We start from the raw sequence: 21,242 nt of genomic DNA on the forward strand, positions 1-21,242 counted from the left end.
CAGAACAGGAGATTTCTTTATTATGTTCTAACAGGTATTACCATATTTTTGTGCCATGTCAGTTCATATCTGTTTTTTTTTTGTTAGGTTTTCCATGTTAAGGCAATTCTTTATCAACTTGCTGTCTAATGTATTCTTGTTTTGTTTACTTTGAGTTATTTCTTTAAATTCTCTGCCAGAAATCTTCCCTGGCTTTCTTGTATCTGTTTTTTCTGCTCTAATTAATAAGTCTCCCTCCTTCAGCTGCTCTACCTTCGCTCTCTGTATCAGTTGCCCCTCATTCCATTTGATTAGCTCTTGCCATTTCTCCTATGCATCAATATCAAGCTTTTGTCTGAGAAGTTGCTTGCTTCAAGCAACTTCCAATCCTCTGTATATACTTACTTTCCTCTTTATTTTGCTGTACTTTGCTTTTTATTTTTTGTTATAGTTTTTTTTTATTTTTTGCTTAACATCACCCCTCTGCCTTCATCTTTATCTGGAATTGCTTTAAACTGCACACAGAACATGACAATTTACTCTGCTCAGATACATTTAGAAACCATTAAAATAAAGTTTAATTCTATAAAGTTGCAAACAATTTTTCCTCTTGGTTTTTGTTTGTATCCAAGAAGCTAAAAACAAAAGGACATATATAATCAGAAATATTAACCGTATAAAAACAGAATTAAGCGTCTAAGCATCAGTCCTGCTCTTAAGTGAATTGCTCATATGAAAATATTGTCTAATAGTCAATCTTGTTTGAAGTCACTGCTGAAATATGGCGTGTTATTTTAATGGATCAGACCAAGAGTTGACTGATATCTTAAAAAAAAAAAATAAAAATCAGAATCCTTATTTTTGTTCTCATCAGGGGCTTCAAATATGAATTAAAAAGCCAAAGTTCTTGTTTTCTTTATGATTTAAGCTTTGCAATCCAATGCAGTTTTGTGGCAACATAATAAGACAAATAATTGTATTGCTAATTTCAGTGAGAAAACCATCTAAAACTGCTAATCATCAAAATATCAGCTTATCCACAAATTAATCATCTACCTGTCACAGCTCCCGCCATAAATATGGCCCAGAGGAAGCTAGAGACACCTTTATGGTGATAAAAACACCAAATCCAACACCTCCAATTCGTCTCCTGACATGTTAGTCCACTAATCTTCTGTTAAGCCTGATCAACATCTTTAGATATCTTGCTAAAGATTTTACACATTTTATTAGTTTAACATCACAAACATTCAATTATTATTTTTATGTAAATGATCAAAAGAAAGTATGACATAATTCTGAAGTGGTAACAAAATGAAACCTTGGAAAAGTATGACATGCATATGTAATCAACCGCTCTAATCTTAAACCCTAAATAAAATCCTGTGCAGAAGCCACCTTGGACAGTTACATAATTTCCCATAAGTGAATCAGATGGTGGAATTGTTATGCCATATAGGAAAGAATATCTTAGACTTCACCACAGACATGAGGTGAAGGCAGGCGGTTGCACACAATTTTGTATCAGTATATCAAAGTAAAGGGTATTGAATACATATGCATTAGTGGCGATTTCTCAGTGAATACCACAAAGCCTGTAAATTTCATAAAATTATTGGTAAAATATGCATTATCAAATTTCATAAATGTCGTCATTAAACTGCCTTAAATATGTGCTAAAATGCACCTGATTTCATGAGTATATTATGCATTATTCAGCAGTTTATTCCACTCTTGGAAGCGATCTCCCCTCTGCGCTGAGGCAGCAGGACTCTGCATGTCAGCCTCTATCAGAAGTCCCTGTTGAGGTTTGAGCCTGAGTCTATGAGGTAAGCAGCGAGAGGTAGAGCCCTGATTGGATAACATCCCACAACACATCACATCAACAGAGGCTAAACCTCTTAGGGGATCTATGGAGTAGAGGAGGGTCATGAAAATGGCTGCTTGATGCTGATTGGTAAACATACTGAATTATTTTGATTGACAGTGGCCTGACAGCAAGGAGGTTTCCTTCATGAGTCAAGAGATATTCATATTGTGCTGAACTTTTGCAGCGATTTTTGGAGTTTTTTATTCAGAGTGCTTCCCAGGAGCTATTTTCAACCATGTAGTGATGGTTTTAAGGTGTTTTAATATTTGTTAATGCAATTCGGGACTTCTGGATTTACTTAAAAACATTGAGACTTCCCTGTTTCAGAGAACAGCAGCTGCCACTAATATGCATGTGATGGTCCCTTTCACAAAATCCTAATTCAATTTATAAATTTTTGGAGTTGTCATCAGATGAAATAAATGGAAAAAAAAAAAGAAATACAAATCATTTGCAACTTCACTTCAGTTAATTTCAGTGGAAATGGATGAAATCAAAACTATTTCTAAGCAAAATAAATAAATGAATAAAACTTTCCAAGCTGTCTGCAATAACACCTTGGCTGGCCTGATGTCTTCTCTCTCTCTCTCTTTTTGTTCCCTCCCCCAAACCAAACCCCCTCCTGTCCACTTCAACATGTCCCTCTGCCTGCCCAGCAACTTGCCCACACATCCTTGCATTTCGGCGTCAGTCTGCATGCCTGTCACTTTGTATGAGTCTCCACTGTCCTGACTGTCTGGTGTGCTGTGTCTTGGAGGCAGGGAAGACAGTGAGGGAATATACTGCTCCCTCATCGGCATCTGATGCTGGCAAAATTGTTCCCTCGGGAAAATGTTTCAGGTTTTAGTTCTACATAATGGCACACAGGCTGAGTCAAACAATTTTAGAAGCACGGCTTCTGAAAGTCGACAGAACTGAGCTCCTCTTATGTCTGATTAGATGTTTGATTAACAGCATAGTGGATCCTAAAAGTCTTGTAACATTTAGATAACAAAAAGACAGAGTACAAAATCCAAATCCCTACTTTTCCTCTTTTTTTCCACTGCTGCTGGGACTGATACCCCTGGAGGGTATTCAGACGCAGAGCAAAAGAGACGTGTCTTCGCTTTTATTTCTCCCAAACATAGCATTCCCAGAATAAATCCAGACATCTTCAGCCAGTGAGAGGTGAGGTGGCAAAGGCCTCAGCATGCTAACTCCCCCTCACTTGCCAATTTTACGCTCTTCTTTGAGCTGCCATGAGCTTTCAATGGAAACCTTCAACACCCTTAAAATAAGCACGCCACTGGACTGCACTTTTGTTTTGATGTGTATACACTCGCAGCTCTGACAAACAAATGAGAGGGAAAATAAAAATGCGCTCAATGAAAAGAGTAAAAGGCAGACGGGATGTTCCTCAACGTCTACCATGCGCACATGTAGATATGCCAAGAGTGCAGGGAATTCTATCAAGGATAACGGAGACTGTAAAATACTTTTAAATAAGATATTCTTCCCTCTTTGAAAGCGTGCAAAGCGTGGAATAGTCAGCAGGAAGAGATGTACCCTGCCATCTTTGATCAGAAGGGGACATGACACTCAGGGGCTCTTTGAGCTACAGCTGAGGCTCATTGCAGTTTAGCGTCACTCTGAGAGCCCAGAGATCTTCTGCTCTGATGCAGGTGGTGTCCAACTCACCCTGGATAAGCACTAAAGCTGCTGATAAGATGCACAAAAAGCAGAAGAGGCACAAATTATCAGTGAAAACTGAAGTGTTATCCAATCACTGAAATTTATTGTACTCGCACTCATTGTCTTCAACTTTATGCGGGACTAGGTCACGGGGGCACTAGTTACAGCAGAGACTCCCAGACCTCCCAGTCAGATAAAGGCATACCGTGGACTAAAGAGTTGATGCATACAAGTAATTTTAAATGATTCCTCAGGCCAATATACAGCGCTTGACATTATGCTAGACATTAATGCTACAAGCAGGGCTCCCCTCTCGAAATACCACCTATGTAAGTTGTGAGACGACCCACCGTCGTTGGCTGGGTCATGTGACCCGGCAGAACATATTACTTTATGGCCTCAGGCTCTTACTGTATATAGTCATGGAGCTAAGGCTTTTGCTCTACTATTTTTCCATCTGTTCAATTGCTGGTCATGGCTGAGGCAAGGAAAGAGTTTTAATCTTCTGAAGAGGCTAAAAAGAGAAAACTTATTAGGCTGGTAAGTTAACACGTTGCTCCTAGTATACAGTTTTATCATTTTTTATTATTTTAGATGTTTAGTAGAAGCAAAATACATGCAGAGAAAGGCTAACAGGCCGCAAACAAAAGCTACTATGGGCGTTAGACTTAGAAGTTTCAGGTCTAGCGCCCCTATTGGCCAAAAGGAACACAATGTGCATTTAAAATGACATTTCTAATTCAGTGATGGTTTCATTCTCTTATGACCTGGCACACTGACCATCAATACACCCTCCATACTACTTCCACATTAAGGTTAGGACTGGGCAATTAATTGCATTGGCAATATAATCCCAATTTAATAGAATGCAATTTTCAAATCGTCAAGTAACTTTCTCACTCCAGCACTTTTTCAGACAGTGATATTACTTTTAAAGTGGGTTTGCCACCACACAGTAGGGAAGAGAGTTGCAGCTGGCGTAAACATCCATGCATGCAAGCAGAAAGTAGAACTTCTTCACACAAAGGTTAAAGTAAAGTCCTGCAACAATGGACATATTCAAACACACATTCAAGTTCATGAAAAAAATTAAACCCTAGAGTGAAATCTATATATTTAATGTAAATGGAAAATTTAAATGAAATCTCAATATTGCTTTAAAAATACTGCTGGACACTAATTCAATATCAATATATATCACAATGTAATTTCATTCAATAACGGTGAGATGACATTTGAACAAATTTTTGGTATTTCCATATGCGCTGCAGTTTGTGGTTACAGGGTTTGTCATTCCTGTTCGCAGACAATTGGAGCTGCAATTGGGGCTGAACAGAAAGAGCTGCAGCATGCTGGATATGTGGGTAATTACGTACACCACAGACGGGGAGCCTGTGCTCTGCAGCTGTAAGCAGTGCTGCTCAGCTGCTTAGCTTCAACTCAACAAAATGGGCGGCCATAAATTGACCAAAAACCCAAGTTTTAAATGCCCGCTCCCAGCAAATGTCTCTGACTTTAGTCCCCAATGAATGATAAAAAGATTGTTCCGTGCAGACTGTGAAGATAGCATGTTGCTTGTTCTGATCGCTTGAAGTGCATAACTAGAGCAGGGAGGTATGAATAAGAGAGACAGATATTTCAACAGAATGATTTTTGAGAATTAGTTGGGGACCTTTAGTCTGTATTTTCATTATGAGTTGTTTTGCTAATCTATTATAGTGATTTGAGAACATAGTCTTTCAGGCTTAGGTGTTTTTTTGTCTTCTTGAACAGTTGATCTTGGAAAAAAAAAAGTAGGTGATGACAAAGAAAATGAAAGAGGTAAGAAGTATGAGGAGGGAGACTTTTTCTTTTAAATAATTTCTACAATGTTATATTGGAGTTTAGAAGTTTGTTCATGATTTTGTTTTAAGCTTTCTTGGTAGTTTTTGAGGCTTTCATGTCGTTTAATTTTAGAATCAAATTATATTGAGTGAAATAAAGAAATATATTGATGCAAGTTTTGTTAATTGAAAATAATTTAAATTTAGATTTTTAGCAGAATTGATCATCACTAGTACAGATGACACTACAAGCACTGAGAGCATCCCAGTTAGCTGAATACTCTGTTTAGCATGTGCCCTTCACATACCAAACAAGAACTGTACATTTTATAGCAGGTTGAGGCTAAATAGGTTCAGATTTTATTTTTTAAAGAAATATGGAAATATAATTTTAGCTACTGCTTTATCTCCTCTGAAAGAATAACACATCTTGTGATTAAGAACCAAATCTTGATAAAGGCTCCTGAGGTTCTCAGACTTCTGTGGTTCTTAAACACAAGTTTGTTTTCAAGAGCGTTTGAGGTCACGAAAACAATGAAACCCTGTTTGTTAGCTGCACTCTCTTAGATAAAAATACTTATATCAATAAAAACTGCTTAATTTCCTGCTTTAATCAGGCCTGGTCTACAAAAATGCATATTTGTAAAGCTTCTTGTGATTAATGCAGAGGATAATCTGATATGGATCGCTGTTTCGGTTAAAAAAAAAACATGTTTTTTTTTTCCAAAAAACACAAAGCTCTACTTTCTACCTTCTACAAGTTGGCGATTTTAAATTGTGCCCCGATATAACTTTGGCTCAAGGAATAACAGCTAGAACAACGGGGTTTAAAAGCACTTTAAGACAAAATGTTAATGGAATATACATTTAAAACTGGCTTTTCCAAACATCTTTATTAGACATTTTTACAGTTTTAGGTTAAGTCAAAGAAAATAAGAAAGAAAAGGCAAATGCTTTTAAAAAAAAAGGCTGTTTAACAGCTGTATAATTATGAATCACAAATCAAAGATACTGTATTACTGCAGATTTACCGGTTTGGAACCGACTTAGACGTGAATATAATAATAATATATATCAAAGATCAGAATATAGTTGCAAAAATTCAGTATTTAGATTTATATATTCTCTTAGTTTATTATGCATTTTTGCTGAAGGTAAAAAGACAACTGTTTTAAAGCAGTCTGTGTAAAACCATGTGTAGTTTAACTGTATTTTAATCCGCCATAAAGAAATTTTAAGTTTGTCGTTGAAGGAATATGCTCTTATTACTATAATATCATACGGCATGAAGTGGTTTAATTTCTCTAAACTTACTTTTCAAAAGGAAACAAACCAAGAAAGCAAACCATCCTGTTCAAGACATCCTGTTGATCATCATACTTAATGAAATGGTGAGAAGTAATAAGTATTCACATTAACCTGTCCATATCTGCATGCTGAGTCATTCATACTAATTTTTAGAGAACTATGACTAACAAGGTAATAAAAGGTCAGTTTGATGAGAAAAAAAAACAATTTTTAAATGTGAAAAGTCTTTTTCTACTTAAGGAAATTTTCATTTTGTATTTCCAGAATACAAATTCAGAAATATTTAATTATTTCCTTGTAGTTAGTTTCTTTTCTAATCAGTGAAAAGTTTAATCTAGATTGAAGTCAAACAAGTTGACATTTAAATTTATTTGTATGTAGTATTTAAATTTAAGGGTAAAAGGAAAGGTTTTAATATCCTTAGAGATACACCCACTCCAGGAATAGAGGCACAAGTCCTTGACGCGGGCGACCCGGATTCAAATCCGGCCTGTGGTCCTTTCATGCATGTCTCTCCACGTCTCTCATTCCCTTTTTCCTGTCAGCCTACTGTCCATAAAAAACAGGCCACTACTGCCGTAAAAACTCAACAAAAAAATAAAAGATAAACTACACCCACTGAATATCTAAGGCCTTGATAGACTCTGACCTGTCTAGAATCAGCATTAGTTATGATCAGCATACACATCCTAAAAATGCAAGGGATGGTCCTCTAATGCTACGTTCAGATAGCAAGTGCTGGAAGCAGCAAAAAAGCACCTGCAGATTCATTTTTTGATGCTCAAACACATTAAGGTCAGACATGCGTCAAGAGCATGCGTCAAGAGCAGCGACAAGAGCAGCGACAAGAGCAGCTCCTGAAGCGCATCCACTCAAGTTCCTCCAGATGCATCAGATGTTTCTGCTGCTATTTTTATTTATTTATTCCTTTACTTAACCAGGAAAAGTCCCATTGAGATTAACAATCTCTTTTTCAAGGGAGTCCTGGCCAAGACAGCGGCAAAAGATTACATTACAATTTACATTACAGTTTACAATTACCGGTACATCTTTCTATAATTAGAAATTCAAAAAACAGTTACAAACCATAGATCTCATTTCCAAACCTTTGAGCAATCATTTAAAATGTCCGATTGGAATCAAATCCTTCAACTTCCAGTCTTTCTGAAGATTGTTCCATGCTGTGGGGGCAGAGTACTGAAAAGCTGTCTTTCCAGCTTCAGTGCGGACACTAGGTACAGACAGAAGCAAAGACTCTTGAGAACGTGCTATTCAATGGCAGAGAGTGGCTTTGCTATATTTGCTGTTATCAATGTGTAACAAGTAGTTTAAATAAATTTTAAGAGAGAATGTCCACCTCAAAACATCAACAGATTTCAACGTTTTTAGTTAATTTAGGCATGAAAAACCGGTTTCTGAGGCGTGATCATAGAGCTCCCAGATCAGCTTCTCTGATTGGTCCTGAGGTGCTTCTCCTGCTGCTCGAAACTCGCTGCAGGACCTTTAGATGCGCCCTGATGCACGTCAGCCATTGACTTTGCATGTAAACCAGCTGCTCCTGCTGCTTCAGCAGTGTGCAGTCTGAACATAGCATTAGCATTTAAAAACATTTTTCTGGTTAATTTGAAGAAAAACGCATTACAAAGAAGTAGCAGTTACTTACGTAACATTTTTCTGTGTTTGTATTAGAATTAAGAAATGGTAGTCACAGTGATGTTGGATGCAATCAAGAAAATAAATATTTTTTCAAGAAAATAATTTTGGCACTGATAGAGGTAAAACATGAAACACCTTATGAAAGAATGATCAGGTTATCAGACCTGACAACAATACTCTAACGATCTACCCTTGCACAGTAAAAAAAATTGGTATTCAAATCTTAGAGGGAAACTATTTTTACACTAAACAGAAGCAATTTTTACTCTATATTTTCGATTGCCTGTCAGTCTCTATGAGGTCTTGATTTTGACACTAAACTAAAAAATTGACTCTGAAAAGTTTATAGAGTAGTAGAGTTTAACAGTAATTTGGAGTGTAACCAAATGTTATCTGAAATAGAGTTTAATTTAACTCTAGGCGTTGAAGTAACACTTTGTTTTTTACTGTTTGGTCCTATGTGACATTCACTTAAAAAAACAAGCCAATGAGATGAGACTCTCCAAGTCAATGGATGTGATTCCCCTGCTTCGTCCATTTGATTTAATCCTTTTTAGAGACTGAGTAATTATTTATTTTTTTATTCTTTGCAAGATCAATGCTAATGCTGATAATTTAACACGTTGCAGATTATTTGGGTCCGATTCTTTAGTGCATTGTTGCTTCTTCTTCCCTTTACACGATAAAAATAACAATGATAAGGCAATGGATAGCAAATGGAGGGAGCTGATAACCTTCCCTAAGCCTTATGTGATCTTAACACATGGCTTCTGAATGCACTAATCAATCAGCAAACAAATCCACATATCGGCTAATGGTGAAAAAAAAAGAAGAAAAAAGAATATCTTCCAAAAATATCAACATAGCTGATGTATCAGTCCATCTCTAATCTTTTACTGTTTCATAACTTTGTTTTGGTCAGTGAGTACCTAACTTCTTACTTGATGAAATGATGCATTTTGCTGCAAGTCAAAATGCATCATACTGGGAAGGTTGTTGCTGCAATTCCAGCTTCCTTTTCTTAGCTAAGTGCTTAACCCCAACTGATCTACAGATTTCTGTGTATAAATGTGCGCACCTTAGTGAGTGTGAAAATAAATAGTAATTGAACAACTGATCAATGTCCAATTAACCACGTACTTCAGCTAGCAAAACTTTTTCTTCCCTTTTTTGTTGTTTGTTGGACTCTACTAGGACTAAAATGCATGTCTAAGACTGTCCAATTCTTTGGATTGCCTGATTTTGTTTTTTGTCAAGATCTCCATTCGAAACAACAGATTCTGATTGTAAACTTGAATATAAAACATGCTACCTGGGATTAAAGACACACCACTGCATAGTTTTGACAGAAAATGTTGTGATGGATCCAGCTAGGAAAGTATTTTTCCAGTAAGTTTTAGCTGAAAAGCGGTTCTTTATCTCAAACTGTTGGAGAAAATATAGTTCTTCATGGCCTGTCATAGAAACAGTCTACAGGAAACAAGTAAAATAATGAGAGCTGGACCTATCAATCAATGATTTGTGATATAAGGATAGTGCAAGTTCAATTCCTACTTTACTGCATTGTATGAGCCTGTATGGACTGAGTATCATCCGGGGATGCTTTAGTTGGTGAAAGCTACAATCAGAAGCTGTTTGTGCACAGAAAAATTAGGTCAGCTAGCTTCCATCTCCCAGCTGTCATCCGGCGATAGGCGGGGTACAGATCGCCACTACATTACAGGGGCAGCAGGAACCCACAGGACACATGTGCACTCTTTTTAAACTTAAAATCACCAATTACACAAAATACTAGAAAACTATCCATCAATTTTATCATATCCTCAGCTAATATCACTACATGCAAAGATCTTTAACTTTACTTAAGATGCACTAGAGATTACTTTTTACCGTAATTTGACTCTCTTAATATTGTCAATAATTGATTCCCGTGCATTATTATTACATACATTCTGTTTATTTAGTTGGAAATAGAGTTTTTAGAAAAAATCTGAAAGAAAGAAATTATAGGTAAGAATAAAAATGATAAATAAAAGCTGTTTGTATGTATAAAAAATATGTCCAAACTTAACATGTGCAAAACTAATCTACTAATCACCAGCAACCAGAATTGCATCTGTGACATTAACAAAATGGTTGGTGAAGTCCATTTAGCATGTTTGCCTTCATGTTAGCCTTTATTTATTATGCATTTTCGCTGAAGGCAAACCTGCATAGTCTGCTGTCATACAGTAGCTTTAATTTCTTATTCATAACTATGCAAATAATAAACAAACTTTTTTTTTAAATCATTTGCCTTTCTTTCTTATTTTTCTTTTTCTTAACTAAAAACTGTAAAAATGCTTAAAAATGTTTTGTAAAAGTCAGTTTGAAATGTATATTCCATGATAATTTTGTCTTTAAGTATTTTTAAACCCAGTTGTTCTAGCTGTTTTATCCTCGACCAATCAGATGGTCTTCTGTTTCTGCACGTTCCCTGTCCGAAACTGTAAAGTGAAAAACGCTTTGCTGTTGCATATGAAACTTCATAAAAAACATCAGAACAAAAGTATTTTAGATGCTGAATACATTTGTTACTAAAAGGTTGCATTTAGACTAAGGTGACCAGATTTTTGAACTCCAATCTTAAATTAAAATAGGAAACTGGGACAGTGATGCTTTCATCCATTTTTACATATTTATTATTACCGATATTTAAATAACAAAAATCAAGTGTAAAATCCAGGAATGCGCCTTTTCCATTCCCTACGATTAATCAAATTAATCAATAGATAGTGCACAAAGAATATATGTTTTTCAATATATATATATATAAATGTTCATTTTTTGGATGAAAAAAGAGGGAAATTCCTACAGACTTGATGCAAACTGGCCTGTTCCTGAACACAATGTTATGTTGCTCACAATGGAAGAGGGCAGAGAAGACTGACTGACCAGATGGCACTAATAAACACGATTGACTGATTAATATTGTTTGTCTTAGGAAATAGAAGAGACGCATTCCTGGATTTTACACTTTATTTTTGTTTATGCATTACATATTAAACATATTAAAAATATGTAAAAATGGATGAAAGCATCACTGTCCCTGTTTCCGATTTTTTATTTTTATGAAATGTACATATTTTTATCTAAAACTGGAAATATCCCCATATTAGATAGCAGAAATCTATTCACCTTAGTGTAGTCTGATTAAAAAATCTTATTAAGTTATCAATAAATGTTTTAACATATCATTTTTCTTGTATGCACCCAAAAGTGCCATAAATGATTTTAAAAATGCTGAGTTCTCTGAGTCCTGGCAACTAGCATTCTGTTGACTCTATCAGCAGAACAAGGCAACTCAAGAACTTTTTCCTATCTTACTTTAAAGTGTCTCAACATGGAATCAATATAATTTCAAGGCTATTGGACCAAGCTTTTATAAATGTCACATAATGTTTAGATTTACTTCACCAGACTCACTTTAACACAAGAACTTGAAGAGATTACAAGTTGGCAAAGCATTTTTAAAACTTTATTATACAGAGATCTCCTGACCTGTGAATATAACTCTATTATTTTAAATAATCTGTTATTTAGACATTTAACCAGTTCAAGAGCTTCTCATTATTAGGGTCCATGCTCAGCACATCAGGGCTGGATAACTAACCTTTCAGCCTGCAAACACAAGACCAAGCTGTCACTCCCAATCACCATCAGAAAGAGATCGTAGCAAGGCCATTAGCTGTTTGCGGCATAGATTTAGTTTGGTCAATTAGACCAGCGGTCTCTTTATTGGTTTATGTTCACACATTGTTTCATGTCTATCAATTTATTACACAATGGTATAGTGACACTATTATCCATAAAAGTTTGTTTCTTCTAAGATGAAACGCCTGCCACCATGGCCAGGGTTAGTTAGGCCACAGAGTGTGATGGAGGTAGCAGACAGGAAGCATGGAGGGCCATTTAGATGAGCGGGAGTGTCACAGGAGAGAAGGACAGTGGCAAGCAGAAAGGGTGGGGGTGCAGTGTGCCACACTGACACCTGGTGCTCCAGATGACAGCTCTGCAGCCAGATGGACCTCATTATACACACAGTCATACACAAACATACCCACACATGTATACTGACATACAAACACATATTGTACACATATCCACAATTACTGCCAATCTTATAACACAAACTGGTAAACCAGTTTATTCAGATTTGTGTTGCAAAAGCGAGCAAACTAAGAGTTACATTGGGTCAGACTGAAATGATCCCGCTAGAGGGAACTATAATGTGCAGTAGATCATTTTGAATAATATGGTTATGCTGTTGTGGCAGGTTGAATCAGTGTTCAGGTTGCAATACGTAGGCATGGTGCTTGTGTGGTCATAGTGGGCAGATTAAAGAGACCCCATGGTGTTCGCTTACACTGAACATACCCTCCACTCTCCCCACCACCTGTCATCTCTATGCTTGTGAAACCTTCAGTCCACCAAACAGTCCCACTTTACCTAACTCTCTTAAAGGGGAAGGTCATTACAAAACTGTATTATTCTGTTGTAGTTTTCCTCTTTACCTCAGATTCCTTCTTATATTTTTTTTATCATCTGAACATGATTGAATTTTTCTTTCTTATTCGAAGGCCAAGGACTGTCATTCATACAACTAGATTGTCTCTGTAGCTGTGAATGAAAACAATTCAAGCAATCCTTTCAGCTCACTAAGTGATAGCACATTTTCACAACTGTCTTACCTCCAGTGCTGCAGAGGGTTTCTTCTTCAGCTCCTCGCATTTGCGAAACTTGCAGATCTGGTGGCCTGTTTTTCTGTTCCGGCAGCTGCTGCACTGCTCGCAGTTTATCCGCCGTCGGCAAGGCGGACACATGCCGCAGCGTTTTCGCTTCTTTTTGCCGGAGTTGATGGCAGAGGCAAGCTCGCTCTGTGCCGGGTATTCTGTTAAACCGGCCATGTGAAGTGCGCTGTCCGCCAGAAAGACTCCGGCCGGCGTCATGATGAAAAGCCCAGGATTGAAGGGAAAGCCGCCCCCTACTCCATATGGGAAGTCCACGGGACCACCTACGGCATCCGCAACAGACGTACCCTCCAAGTCGCTTGTCCCCGAGCCTGAGTCTCCTCCGCCAACTCCCACTCCCATGCCCCCAGGCAGGAGCATGTGCTCCATACCGGCTCGCTTTAGCAGTGCTGCTGCCTGGGCAAAGTGCAGCAGGCCATTCTGTCCTTCCAGAACCTGTTCTAAGGTTCTGTCCAACTTGGCTGCTGTCAGTGTGGAAACAGTGGCTGGGGGAGCTGGGGGTGCTTGAGGCTTGGCCAAGTGGCTCTTCGTGGAGCTATTGTCCGTGTGTCCATTGGTGGCAGCAGAGGAGACTGCTGTATATTGAGAAAGGGTGCGAGAGTTCTTAAGGCTCTTGCTGAGAGGCTCACTGATGATGCCGCTTCGATTTCTGCGCTCTATGACAGGAGAGTCCTGTTTGCAGCTACTGCGCTCCAGGTCCTCTGTCTGGGGTCCCTCCGACAGCCCACTAGACATGGTCCAGTGCGTATGTCCCTGGGTTGGGGGTGAGGGTGGAGAGGGGAAAGGGGTGAGCAATGAAGGACTTTTAACTGGGCCCGTTTTTTGCCTCGGTGGGAGTGCGACTTGACGTTAGTGGACCAACCGGCCAGTCAGCAAGAGACAGGCATCAAAGCCTTCCTCCTCCTCAGTAGCTCAGCCCTCATCCACGTCCTTACATTGGCCTTCAGGAAACTTTGCAGAGAGAGAAAAAAAAGCATTACATTAATAATCCCATCAACTTTTGTTCAAAAGCTTTTAAGATGGTTCTTTTGATTTTCCAGATTTTATTTCCTGGATTATTTTAAATCTTTGGAGGATTTGATGGACGGCTGGAAGTCCATCAAATCCTAAAACAATAAAGAACGAAGACGAATGAAAGTATATTTTATCATCTGTGCCTAGGCTGACAATTCACCAATGAGGTAATGGGCCATTTCAACATTTTCTGACAACATTGGGAATTGAGATCAGGTGAAATCTATAATAAATAGAAAAATCTAGACAAGATTACCATGGGTTGAATGCAGATCCTTCATAATGGTGTTTGTCATCAGTCATACATCATTAAACATACTTGCAGGTATACTTACCCTTTTTGATTTTTCTTTTTTTTTTCTAGTTACTCAAAAAAATTAAATGATCAAAACTGAAAATATTGTTATAAAAAATAATAATAATAGTAGTTACTTAAATTGTATAGATAAACCAATTCTTATCCTATACTTAAGTAATAAGGTTAACGAGTCTGAAAGCTAAATTTTTTTTTAATTCTCAAGTAATTTTTTTTTCTCCTTCAGACTGAAAATTAAAAAAAAATCATCAATAATTAAATCAATAACTGTGTAAGAACTTTGCTTTATAGATTCACAGAGAAAGTGGCCAGTGCCTAGAATTATTGACTGTCAGCTTTGCGGCCGTGCAGCACTTAGCGATGCATTTAAAATGTAGGAAAAGGAACACAGAGATGTAAGAAGCTATATAAAGAAAATCAGTTTTGTATGACACATAGAAATATGTCATTCTCACCAGAGAGTCAGAGAGAGAGAGCATGACTCTCAGAAGAAAACCAGAAGGCTGGTTGAGCAGACTAAAACTGCTGTGTTTCGGGTTTTAATATCTAATATGGACCATGCCAGAACTGAAAAGAATAAGGCAAAAAAAAAAAATAATATATATATATATATATATATATATATATATATATATATATATATATATATATATATATATATATATATATATATATATATATATATATATATATATATATATATATATATATATATATTACCTATAGAAATTAGAATAATAATTTAGTTATAGCCATGATAATTACTAATATAAGATACAAAAGCCAGTTAAAAAAAACTGCTACTGCAACTTTAGAATACATGATTATGGAAAATCACAGATCAGTGTAGCTCCAAGCTTTTCTTTTTTCCTGTAATGCCCAATTGAGCATATTTGTGCCCCCCAGGAATATTTAAGCATTCCCCGTTAACTCAGTTTCAGCTCTGCTTTGGGGTTTCCCTTGCTTTTATCATGCAATTGCATTTAGTGTATATTAAGTTTGCCCTCTGCCATTTGATACAGAGTAAGCGGTTTAAAACACTTTAGAGCATTTGGATTTAAAAGCTGTTCTGTATGGCTGAGAAGCAACATGATCAAAAGGTGTGAAATAACTAAAAACACTACAGATTTTACAGCAAATGACTAAAAAGCTAAATTAGGCTTCAGATACAGCGAATCCATTTGGTTCAACAGTAAACAATTTCATATTCTTACATTTAGTTTTATGTGGTAATTTAAACTGACTACACGTTTTAAATATTTAAATACCTACAAGTTGAGACACAAAAGCAATGAACTTGATAAACCAGTGTTCCAAATACAAAATACAGATTTTACGTAATATATACTTGCGTGTTACCAGATTTTGCAAAGCAGGATATAGAATGAAACATTTAAAATGCAGATTTCATGCAGTTATTCCTAATTATTGATTAATTTAAAAGGCAAAAACCTAAACAATAAGGGTGACAGAGAAAAGAGTTACCTGTGGAAGAGTTTCACTGAGACCATTTAAAATCTTATCAAACCAAAGGTATTTGATAAAAATGTTGCTTATATGAACAACAGCTCTCATAACACCTCTTTTTTGTTTTTTTTTTATGAATCAATTCATTAATCAAACCTTATGAACTCCTGTCTGATTAAGAAACATCTGCTCCCCTGCAGCTTCTCTGATTGGATAGCAAGGAAATTACAAGGTGGGGAGCCGAGTTCCTGCTATTTCAATATAATAAAATCTAATGAATTAATTTGCAGTGAGGACAATCATTTCCTTAATAAATGACTTTCTATCACAAGCAAAATAATTCTCACAATACGGTCCAGAAATTGATATTTTTTTTTATATCTTGCTGGAAATTCTGGCAGCACCTGAATCTGGGTCCAAACTATTCTCTTTTGTTATTTTTTCTCACTTAAGGTTTATACATTTTTTCAGAGACAAAATCTTTTTTCAGACTCAAATGTTCTAAAGTTTAAAGTATTTCATATTATCCGGATATTTGAGTTTTGTTTTACTACTTTGTTTTTGTTACTATCCATATATTCTATACATTAAAAAATAATGTAAGTGTGAGTTTAACTTCCGAACTTGTATCAGCCAAATTTTAAATTATTTTAACTGTTAAGTTATAAATTATATTAAACATTTTTTTATTAAAAGCAAAAAAAAAAAAAAAAGATTGTTTATGAATGCAACCGCAGGTCTATTTAGAAGATATAAAGGATTTGTTACCAAAGAACTCAGGGAAATAGCTTTTGAAGTTTTTACAATGACTTTAAGCTGGGAAAAACACTGTGCGATATTTTTTTAACCTTTGCACGCAGCTACAGCTCACACTGTACGACAAAACTGCAGGGTTTAAAAGTTCACAGCTCATGATCCGTGTTCTCACACTGTGCGACCCGACGCTCTGATGCGATCTACCTGCTTACACTGTACGTCTAAAAACCAAGTCAGACTCAGCTCCGCAGTGAGATGGCGCTACTCGGACTCGTCTATCTGGCAGCCAAACGAGTAGAAGATGAAATGACGCTCACTAGAGTGAAACGTGCTGCCTTGGCAATTTGCAATTTTGTGCTGAAAGCCCTAAGGTATTTGGACGAAGACATGGCTGAGCAAACGTGGCTACTGTACTACAGTCTGTCAATTTCCAGAAAGAACTCCATTTCACTTGTTGCAACCCTGCCATGCTTCTGTGTTTACATCTGAGAGGAAGAAGAAGAATCATGTTTGTGCATGCGCACTGAGCCATTTGCCCACAACGGCCGACTGAATTTCAAACATGTTTGATTTTCTCCCAATCTTACGATTCATGATCAGGAGGTTGTCGTGAGAGGCTGATGGCACCTCGTAACCCCCTATATACTATCAGATGCAGGACGCACGATCAGGCTGAAAGTCGATCGAAAAATTCAGATTCAGATTTTTATTATATCTTTTAGTTAATTTATCATCAAAACAATTACATAGATTTCCTATGGTAAAAAGCAAAAAAAACTAGACTCTTCAAGGCTTTGCGGGAACCCTTTCCACTATACACTTACATACTTTTTTCTCTATTCCTTGTAGGTGTGTGGAAATGGTCACCTCTCCATCTGTTTCCATGCACTGTACGTTGAACTGGTAAGGAACATAACAGATGGCATTTCTGTCAAATTAGCTTTTGCCTACAAGAAAAACTTTGTCATCTATGATTTCATATTTATCCATGAAACCATCAAATGTTATTAACTGAACATTTCTTTTAAATAAACAGAAATAGAAAAAAATAAAAACAAAGCATATTAAGATAACTTTATCTGTTTAACATATTAAAAGTGTCATTCGTATATGGTTCATTTTATATTTCAATTAAACAAATCTGTTGCACAGTCCGAATCAAGTAAATACATTTTTATATGAGGCTGGTATTTTTCAACCTGTCCATGTTCACAAACAAGCGTACCACCTCCCACAGAAACGCAGAGGAAATGGCCGGGCGAATCCTTATAAGGGAAACAAAGGCAAAGAGAAGGGTGGAAAATGGAGGGGGGGTTCTGTGTAGTGTGTGGAAATTGGAAGGCCAGAATTAGTGGGAGGTAAAGCTTCAAAGGCTAAAGCACAGCCCCCACATTTTCCCCAGCTCAGGGGGACGCGGCGCCAAAGAACCAGAGCCAGCTCTGCAGCCCTTCAACCCCATAGTTTCAGTTTACCCCACTGCTGAACTGACCTGGGTCTGGTTTCCTAACAGCATCCCATTATTACCAAGATCTATGCACTGGAAATCAGAGCAATACATAGAAGTTATGTAGTTTGGGGTTATATAGTGCTGGAGCTCAAATAATGTGTCTTCAGAGGTGAGTAAATTGTGCTGAATAAGTTGATTTCATCTTTTATATAATCTGTAGAACATATTATGATCTTACTAAAACGGTGCTTAACTATGTCTTCAATCAACATCTAACTGTTTAAGTAAAGGTCTAATAAAATAAATATACAACAAGAAAATAATAATGCAGCTAATACCTTTTTACCTTTTAAGTAAAAACATCAGTTTATTCAACCCTAGAACTAAGGCCGTGTTTGATGGTTGGGTGCTGCATGAAGAGGAGTTTGCATCATGTCTCCATATGAGTCTCAGGCCTCTATGGATATCATTAAATGCATTGCATTTAGTCAGCTCTTAAAGCAATGCAATGCTAAAGGTCAGGAATGGTCTATAGTATTAATAATATATGACTGTGTAACATCTATTATCTGTAAATATTTTAACTGATACAAGCTGTTTCAAAGGTACATTGGGTAAATTTAACAGGTAAATAATATTTGTTTGCTTTCCTATACAATCGCCCAAAATGTAAAATGAGCTTTCCTATATTTACAGTTGCCTCTTGGAGAGTCCAAAATATTGATATTCTGAAAAGCATCAATACTCTAACGATATATTCGGATACAATACTAATTTGGCATGGTTTTAATTTGCAAGACAAGTTTTGTTGGCATATTTTTGTTATTCATTATAGAATTTTTGCACCTAAACATAATAATACCTCAAATAACCTTCAAAAAATAGGAAATATTGTTGTGATCATCTGTGATTCTGTTAAGAAAAATTGTTCAATGATAAGATTATATATTTGTTTTTCATGTTAATAAAAATATTTTTAATTAATTTAAATCCCATGGTATTAAAAATGCAGCAAGCAGGTTCCTTCTTTCTACATGTCTTTCTGCATGGAGTTCTCCCTGTTCATGCATGGGTTCTCTCCGGGTACTCCAGATTCCTCCTACAGTCCAAAAAAGCATGACTGTGGGGTTAATTGGCTTCTCTAAATTATCCTTAGGTGTGAGTGTGTGCGTAAATGGTCGTGTGTCTCTGCGTTGCCCTGCGATAGAATGGCGACCTGTCTTGGATGCACCCCACCTTTCACCAATTGACAGCTGGAGATAATCACCAGCACCCCTCGCAACACCAGCAGGGATAAGATCATTTTATTTATATCAAAAATGATATCAAGTATGAAAGATTTTTCTAGGTATTGATGCCCAGGCATAATTAGTACGTTCATGAGAGAGCAATTTGGGTCAAATTCTCTGTGAGATCCACTAAGATCCACATAAGATCCACTGAGCAAGAGAACAGGGACTACGGTTTGTGAAGACGGACGACAAAAGACCAGCCCCAAGTGCACCTAAAACACCATGACAAACTCCACAAAAGAGTTAGTAAATAAAAGTTTTGTCTACTTGAGTCCGAATGGAGACGGAATAAGACGACAGTGAATACTGTGGAATCTTTTAACAATGAGTGAGACCAGATCTGGAAGGCTCCTGTTTGCTAAAAAGGTAAAACGCTCCATTTAAAAGAACTTACATTGATAACTTTCTTACCCAATATGAAATTAGAGTAGCAGAATGTGGTGCTTTTTCTCCTCTCATGCATGTGCACAACTCTGGTGTCATTTTAGTTTGTCTGTCATCAGAGGCGGGAAATTTATGCTAAAAATGAAGCTGTGCTCTTTAAATTATTTCTTGGCATTTAAAAAAGCATAATATTAAGCATATATATGAACTTACACTTCTGTTAAATAATAAATAAATGACAATAACACCTATTAATATTGAATTTCTTGGGGAAGCAATGTTTTCTTTTTTTAATTGTGCAATGATGGAGTTAACATCTGTTCACCCATGTGTTCACATTGTCTCCTCCTGGACTTCATCTAGAGGATTCTGTTCCCGTCATTATGAGTCATCAGAAAAGCATGTTTTAGATCCTTTTACGTTAAGTTTAAAGACAAATCATGTTCAGTTATGCTATAAATTGAAATACAATGATCAAGGCAACATTAAATATTGAGTACATTTATGAAATAACAGGACAGGAAGCATTTTCATTTAAAGTATGTAAAAGTACCTGACTTATCAGTAAGACAATAAGATTTTGATATTTTAAGTGTATTTTTGTTCTTAAAGACTCCTAAGTCATATATTGCACCATGAAGCTAGAAACACATCTGTGTGGTCACTTTTATGAAGTTACAGCAAAAATGAACAGATTGTTATAAACCATTAATAGCCCAACTAGCATCAGGCCACAAACTCAACATCTTCCTTTTAGAGATGAATTTTTAAAGTATCAGAGTTGCAGTCTGTAGCTTCTACACTCACTTGTTTTATTCCTGGTTGGATCTGGTATAAATAAAGTGTTAATGAGTCTCTAGTCCTGGAGCGACGGTCTTTTTTATGACTTAAATGTGTCTTGAGTCAGACTGAAAAATTCAAGTTGCTATCTCCTCCTGAATGTCTTTGAACTGTACACATTAAATCCAATTCTGTTTTTGCTGCATTTCAGTTTACATGTAAATCAAAGACATTGAAGTTTTGAATGAATAACTGGGAAGGTTTGCAGAAAAAAAAAAAAAAACTGTTGAGTCAGCAGGTAGTAAGTGGAGATGCAAAAGTTACATAAGTCACATTTGGCAGATTCCTCTTAATCAGCTCCATCTGTAGATAAAATAGTGAATAATCATTTTTTTTCCCCAAGTCACTTTAAGCAAAAAAAAAAAAAAAAAAAAAAAAAGGACAGTCATATTTTTCAGGTCTAAAATAGATCATTATAGGTGAAGAGCATTAAAATCATTGTCGCCAGTAAAAGCCTTATTGGTGCATCTCTAGTATTAAGGCAAATAGTTTTGGCATGCATTTAAAATCATAAAGACATAAGTAAATGTGTGTAAAGATGACTGTGTTTTTTCTTGAACATTAGATAGAGAAACAAATCTTTGGCTGAAAAAGACTCTTTTGATAGAAAAAATAAAATCCAGCTTGCA

General features: G+C 36.4%; 1 protein-coding gene across 3 annotated transcripts in view; it reads right to left on the reverse strand.

The window, feature by feature from the left end:
• The window catches only part of cxxc5a (CXXC finger protein 5a), a 42,654-nt gene that overhangs the window by 8,926 nt on the left and 12,486 nt on the right, over positions 1-21,242 (reverse strand). For all 3 annotated transcript variants that reach the window (XM_038276993.1, XM_038276979.1, XM_038276987.1), the window contains exon 2: positions 13,038-14,048. In XM_038276993.1, coding sequence (XP_038132921.1) covers positions 13,038-13,832 — 795 coding nt within the window. In that variant the 5' untranslated portion in view covers positions 13,833-14,048. The remainder of the gene's footprint in view (positions 1-13,037; positions 14,049-21,242) is intronic.

The sequence above is a fragment of the Cyprinodon tularosa genome, unplaced genomic scaffold (assembly GCF_016077235.1).
Source record: "Cyprinodon tularosa strain WSP-4 unplaced genomic scaffold, ASM1607723v1 ctg101, whole genome shotgun sequence".
NCBI lineage: Eukaryota > Metazoa > Chordata > Actinopteri > Cyprinodontiformes > Cyprinodontidae > Cyprinodon > Cyprinodon tularosa.